This window comes from Metopolophium dirhodum, chromosome 1 (assembly GCF_019925205.1).
Source record: "Metopolophium dirhodum isolate CAU chromosome 1, ASM1992520v1, whole genome shotgun sequence".
In the NCBI taxonomy this organism is placed as follows: domain Eukaryota; kingdom Metazoa; phylum Arthropoda; class Insecta; order Hemiptera; family Aphididae; genus Metopolophium; species Metopolophium dirhodum.
Window position 1 is genome coordinate 88842027 of NC_083560.1, and position 7780 is coordinate 88849806.

Consider the following 7780-nt stretch of genomic DNA (forward strand, 5'->3'; position numbering starts at 1 on the left):
TGTTTATTTTGTATATTTATAAAATATTGAAATCGAAAATGAATAGACAAGAAATAGAAGCTATGCTGGAATCAAATTCGGACTCATATTCGGAAGATTACGACGATACTGACGCTGATCCAAACTGGTCCTCGGAAAGTGAACCGGACGAAAATATTTACGAACGTGAATTATTGGATAATTGTAACGTAACTATTAATACGATTGGTAATAATTGGAATAACGATTTTTCTAATGGACAGCTAAATAGTCATATAATTTTTAATCCTGATGTAAATACTACTGGAATAAATCCAGATATAATTGAAACTATGTCTGATGCCAGTCCTATCGACTTTTTTTATCTTTTTTTTGACAAAGAAATTATTGACATGTTAGTGGTTGAAACAAACAGGTATGCTAATGCTAAAAAAAACACAGCAGGCTTATCTCGACATGCTAGAATTAGAAAATGGGTCGACACAAATGAGCAGGAAATTAAACTCTTTTTTGGTATTGTTATGTGGATGGGCATGGTGAAACTGCCATCAATTGCTCACTATTGGAAAAATTCTATATTATATTCTTGCAATATTCCAAAATGTATGTCCCGAAACAGGTTTGAAATTATTTTGAGTATGTTACACATTTCTGATAATGACAAAGCTCCTACTAATGATAGATTATACAAAATCCAAATATTGATTGATTTACTCGTCGAAAAGTTCAATAGTGCAGTAATTCCTGAAGAGTCAGTTTGTATCGATGAGTCTATGGTCCCTTACTTGGGTCGATTATCGTTTCGGCAGTATATTTCTAATAAACGTCATCGTTATGGAGTCAAAATCTTTAAGCTGTGTACACGGGACTTTTATACGTCAAAATATAAAATATATGCAGAAAAAGAAGCGACAATGGGTGATTCAGTTTCATGTAAAGTAGTAATGGAACTAATGGAACCATATCTCGATTTCGGTAGAACATTGTATGCAGATAATTGGTATAACTCCATTGACTTAGCGGAAAAATTATTGCAACGGAAAACACACTTAGTAGGAACTCTTAGATCAAATAGAAAAAGAAATCCTAAAGATGTCAACACAAAAAAAACTTAACCGGGGTGAAATATTTGCAAAAAAGAGTGATCGCGAAATTATGGTACTAAAATGGAGAGACCGTAGAGATGTTCTTATGATAAGTACAAAACATTCAAACACGATGGAAGAAGTCATGGCTAAAAGAGGAATTAAAATAAAACCAAAAGTTGTTATCGACTATAACCGTGGTAAGGGATACATCGATTTAACTGATCAAATGGGATCTTATAGTAGCTGTCTAAGAAGAGGTGTGAAGTGGTACCGTAAAGTTGCTATGGATATTATTTGCAACACATCATTATTGAATGCGTTTAGTATTTATAAAGGAGTCACTGGAAATTCTAAGACAATTACCCAGTTCAAAGACGACATTATTATTGGATTAATTCAGCAATCAAACAGTGTTCCAGAAGTTCCAGAAGTTCCAGAATTATATGATGAACATAAGTTGGTAAACAATAAAAAAAGAGGTCGATGTAATCAATGCTACAAATACATTTCTCGAACAGAAGGTAATATACTTATACATAATTGTTATATTTTATTATATTAAATAAATACATTTTTGTATACAGGAACGCAGATGGCAAGAAAGAAAACCTCTCGCGTATCAACGATTTGTCCTAAATGTGATTCCTATTTTTGTTTGGATTGTTTTTTTCGAATTCATGCATACAAAAAAAAATAAAAATAAAATGTTACAAAATAAAATTTAAAAAAAAATGATTATGTTACAAAATAAAATTAAAAAAAATATTGTAATTAATTGTTATATTATAGTAGAACATGTCATTAATAAAAATATTGATTAAAATGTTAAAAAATTATAAATTTGTTTCGCTATTTTTACTAAAACATTACTAGGAGGCCACACAAACATAACTCATAGGAAAATCACATTTACGTGTACCCATTTTGGCGCACGGTGTAACTAATGTCAATGAATCGAATGTACCTTATATGGTACATGTGGCTCGATAATAATGTTCAGCCGTGTACCAGAAATGGTACACATAGCAACATGTTATAAACATTAAAAAAAGCCATGGCAGTTAACCTGTTAATGGTAGTGAAATTTTTAACAGTAGCAAGGTAAAACCAAAAAATATAAGATACTCAGAGAGCTGGATATTACTTTGTATTTTATTTCACATCAGGTACCTAACCTAACCTTTTATTCTCAATTATATTAAATTAAATCACTCATTAATCATGAAATATGCATTTAACAGGTCTTCGTCTACATACAAGTTTCTAAGAGAACAAGGTATTTTGACTTTACCTTGCTCTCGAACAATTCGTGAATATTTAACCATGGTTAAATCAGATTGTGGCTTTGATGGCAATTTTTTTTTAAATTGTTTAAGACCAAAATAAGTTTTTTAAAAGATACCGAAAAATACGGAGTACTGCTTTTTGATGAGATTTTTTACGTGATAGTGTTAATGTTGACACTAAAACATTATCTTATACTGGATTGGAAGATTATGGTAAAGGTAACACTTCCTTAAATTCTGGTCAAAAAGCTGATCGCGGACTAGTGCCGATGTTCCAAAGTTTGGGTTCTAATATTACTCAGCCAATTTCAGTACTTGCATCAAAAGGATCAGTCAAAGGTGACTAAAATGAAATAAACCTTTAAAAATACACAGTAATAAAAAAACATTAAAATATTTTAGGAGCTGTACTCAACTAGTCGGTTGTTAAAGCAAAAGCCGTTCTTGAGAATGCTGGAGCAAGATGATCTAGATGGTGTAGTGAGTGATGCAAATTCAACCAACAGGAGGCTATGGAATGAATTTGGAATATGTGGTAAACTTGGCAGATTGTACAATAGTAAAACATTAAGGGTAAATAGTAATTACTAATTAATTTTTAGTTTTACTATTGAAACTATAAAATAGAACAAAATAATCAGTATTAACTATTAAGTATAACGCAATATTTATTTAACAATAATTAGGTGTCTAATGAAAAAAATTACATAAAGTGGGAACATTATGTACAACTACACCAAGAAGACTTAAAACAGATGTCCAAAAATTTTCAAACAGACATCTAGTTTTGGACAGTTTTTCAAAAATGAACGTTAAGTTAGCCACCCAGGTAAAATTAATAAACATTAATGTAAGTATACAATTATTAACTACTTTTATTAAAAAAAACTTAAATATTTCAGATGTTTAGTAATTCTGTATCAATAGGATTAAAATATTACAGAGATTATGTAAAAGTTCCAGAGTTAAAAGACTGCCAAGAAACTAAACATGTTTCAAAAATGTTTAATGACATTTTTAATTTGTTGAACAGAAAATTTCCATCAGATGGCATAAGAAAAAAATCAAAAGATTTTAAGGTAATGAATAGTAGTTTTTAAATATCTACACATTGGTAAAATAAAATATGAACTACTTATATATTAGGTTTTAGAAGACGCTCTAAAATTTATTGATGAATGGGAGTTAAATGTAGTAAATAAAAAAAATCATGAGTACAATTTTTTAACAAAACAAACTGCTAAAGGTCTTAGGGATACAATAAAGTCTACAATGGACCTATCAAATTATTTGTTAGAAAAAATTGGATTTAACTATGTACTGACTTACAAGATGAAAAAGGATAAATTAGAAGTAAGTAACTTCTATAATTCACATTTAGTTATATCCTAAATGGCTAAATGTTCTGCAACATTGGCGGATAATTGGTCAAGTTGGCGGGGGCTTGACATTATTACCTTTATAAGTGTAGTATGACGTAGTATAGACTAAAACATTCCGCAGTATTCAGGAGGCTTGATAACATTCATGGTCTGCAGGTTCTACGGTAGTACTTCCTAGTTCATTACTATTTTTGACTGTATTTTTACCTATGTAGGTAATAGGTACTTTTAATGTATTTATTTTATATTGTGGATATCAGTGTAATACATACAGTGTCTTTACACTTGATAAATAAATGTATGGGTATAAAACACCTTTATAATAAAATACCTAGCCGAACCTAACCACACATTTTTTCTCCCTGCATACTCAAAAAATATAATATAGCTAGCTTAATAAAACCATAAATTCATTTTATGAATACCCTTCTTCACAATGTTTGTGTTATAATTTTATCAATTATAATATTGTGGGACCACAAAACCACATCAAACATTTTTGGAAATTAAAAATTAGTACAATATATTTTTTTTTTTAATACTGAAAAAATATAAAATATATATAAAAGGCGTTTTAATAAAAATTTGGGGCAAATGTACATTCTGCAACCCTCCCCACTCCCAACTGAAGCCACTTTTCCAAATAACCACCCAAGTACACCAACCATCTGGCAAGTCTACAAAATATTATCCGCTTGATAAATTTTAAAACCTCCAAGATCCGGAAACTGCAGAACTTTGGAAACTACAGCTTCTAAAATGTATTTACATGACATTAAATTTAGATACTGATGTGTGGGAAGCTGATGATATTTTTGATCATAGTTATTATAAATCAGCAGTAAAAGATTGCATTACTTGTTATATATGTGGATACGTCAGTCGAAAATTATTAAATCATGTAAAATGGCTATTCAAAAAAGTTAGTACTAATTAATTTAATACAAATTTAATTAATAACTTACTTAATTAAATTAACTGTACTATATTTAGCTGCAAACTCTTCTAATATTCCTGAGACAACATTAACCAACATAAAATCCAGAGGAGGTTTACAACATCCAAATCAAGGATTTTTCAAACTCATCTCAGCAATTGAGGATTCTTTTGAAATACATTGCGATACTGAAAATGTTTTTCAAAACTGTGTTGATGAGCTTGTTATGAATAACACCATAAAATATATAATTTAAATCGAAATAGCAATAACTGTCGTAGCGAAATGTGGGTTCAGATCTTCAGTTCTAGGCTGATTAGCGTATAAAAATTTAAAATATTTTTTTATCAAATAGTTATATATTCAGTCAAAACATTCACGATTCACTAACCGTTCTCTTAAAGTGTTACATCTTACAAGTTAAAATCTTACATGCTTGCACAAGAATCAAGTACCCACGGCCACTTTCAAGCGCCAGACGCCCAGTGTGCACCGGCTAAAACAACCTGACTGAAAAACTGTCTGGGCGCATAACAGTTAAAAAAAAATTTCAATTTTTTTGATTTATAAGACTACAATCATTTATATATAATATATATATATATGTAAAACTGTACAATTATATTGTATTATAGCAGTATAGGTATTAGCATTTAGCATGAACTAATACTAATAATGAATAATAAACACAATTTAATATTTAAATTATTTACGAATTGACGAGGGAAAATAAGTAAAAATAATAAATGACAAAGAACAATACAGCCCACTGCACGCCCACTGCGCGACGGGCGCCCGCCGACCAGCGAACGAACGGAACTCGGTTGAATAGTTGATACTTGGTAGTTCACGTAAATAACACTACGATCGCTTCAGTTGCAAGATTTCCTTCTCTACGGAAACTACGTTTTAAAACCTGACCGCACCACTACCACCAGTCCATACTATCTTGGTTCGTATAGAGCCTCTCATCGGCCGCACTGACGTTGGTTGGCGTCATGAACTAAGATAAACAGGACTGGACACCAAGTCTCATCATCCGATCAGACAATGTTACATTACTCCTTTAATCAGTACTAACGACATCTGGTGATGAATTGGGTTTCTATATTATAGTGGTAGAGTAGGTAGCACGATGTAGGTAGGTAGTGAAATAATACTCATTAGATGTTTGTGGTTCTTTGTTACAAATTTCGTATTAAATTGTAAAAATAATACAGTTATATTAAAAAATATTAATAATAATAATAATAATATATCTACTATACTGTGTTGTTTCATGTATGTGGCCCGTTCACAGCGATTCGCCCAGAGCTGTGTGATATAATAATAGTTGTTTACATATTATGAATGGTTTAATTTTAATCATATTTTAATAAAAAATACGTAATTTGTCATTTGATTATTTATCAGCGATGATCGATATTCGAGACGTCGACTCGTATTATTGACAATACGCAATATTGTTGTTTGTACATTTTATCACACAAAAAATTCACTGTAGTACGTTTTCGGTTAATCTTTGACACAATTTTGGACCTCAGTTAAGAAATGTCACTATTTTTCGGCGCCTGAAAAATTGAGTATTTTTTAATGCGCTTCCGACTTTTACAAAGCAAAACAGAACAGTTGTTTACTATGTTTGCAATTTTTATACAAACAATTACCAAGTACAATATTTAAGAAACTATAAGAAGTATGCGCGTATAGTAAAAAAAAATTTGAATTTAATATTTTATATCATGCGAACTACGTCGTAAATATGAAGTAAGAAAAAAAAATGAATATAAGTAATTATAGTATTTTTTTAAATGTATTTAAAGTGCACAAATACTTTAACACGTTCACGGACACCTCACGTTTTGATATAATTTATGTATCTACATCAGAAAAGCACTTTTTTATTACTGCCATAGCAGTAATATTTTAGTACTGCTATAGAAGTATTGACCTGCTGCATATTTTTTTTTTTAGTAATTGGTCATTACCGTTATAACAGCAGCAGTATAAAATTAATTCAATACCATATAAAAATAACTGAACTTGAGTTTTATTTTAAAAATCAATATCAAACTTTAAATATATAAAGAGAAAAACATTTTTATTGCATGATTTCGACTTGATTCTTGATACAAATTAATTTAAAACATAATATTAGTAAATATAAATTAAATTAATAAATAATAATATCATAAGTGAATTTAAACAAATATTTATTTCTTATTGATTATAGTTGTGCCATTCTTCAAAACATCTCCCAGGATAAAGAGTTTTACTACAGACTTTACATTGAAATGATGTTTGTTTTCGTATTTTAGTTTTGTAACACTGAATGCAATTTTAAAGTATGTGTGTTATAATTTTATGGTACGGGAATTTTTTCTGCATAGTGATTGTTTTCAGGTGCTTGAATTTTCGTTTTTTTTAATTTTAAACAGATCTGTTGCTGTAGTTTGCATTGGAAGTCCTATTAAATTTTTAAATAGCTGATCACGAAATTGCTTAGAGCTTAAATTTGTGTTAAAAATGTTTTTTGTAAATAAAATATGAATTCCATGTAGTAATGTCTAACATATGGTACAATACTTTCTTATACCATCTAGCCGATTCTCTTAGAGACGAGTAATAGCTGACCATTTGATCACTGCGGTCAATGCAACTCATGCAGTTTTTATAGTCCACTATTTCTGCTGGTTTATTTTTGAGTATGCCGTATTTGTTTTTTAAAGGTATAATTTTTGGATGATTTTTAGTAGTTAAGCATAAAACATCGCGTTTGTCTTTCCGTTTGGATATGTAAACATTTTTGTTGCGTCTCCAAATATGATCACCACGTTTCAATTGTTTAGTGGTTACTTCCTTTGGGTTTCCTCTGCGATTGGACCTCAGAGTACCAGTTGTGTGGGTTTTATTTCTAATAGAATATTTGATAAAATCACACAATTGTAAAAATTGTCAATGTAAAGGCTGTGCCCTTTATTTAAAAACGGTTTCATAAGAGTTAAGATGATATTGTCAACTTTTGATACTCCCTCCTCAACTGCTGACAATGTTTGTACATATCGACATTCAAAACGTAACCATCATGAGTTCGTAGAATTTTATACC

The 7780-nt window shown here is 30.1% G+C and overlaps 2 protein-coding genes across 2 annotated transcripts; both read left to right on the forward strand.

Moving 5' to 3' along the window:
* The first annotated feature begins 38 nt into the window (after positions 1-38).
* On the forward strand, positions 39-1094 carry LOC132944274 (piggyBac transposable element-derived protein 4-like). The gene has a single exon (XM_061013537.1). It carries the CDS (start codon positions 39-41, stop codon positions 1092-1094), a length of 1056 nt encoding a protein of 351 aa, XP_060869520.1.
* LOC132935712 (uncharacterized) lies at positions 1088-1778 on the forward strand. Its single transcript, XM_061002326.1, has 2 exons — positions 1088-1588; positions 1652-1778. Exons 1-2 carry the CDS (start codon positions 1135-1137, stop codon positions 1762-1764), a joined length of 567 nt encoding a protein of 188 aa, XP_060858309.1. The 5' UTR covers positions 1088-1134; the 3' UTR covers positions 1765-1778.
* The last annotated feature ends 6002 nt before the right edge of the window (positions 1779-7780 follow it).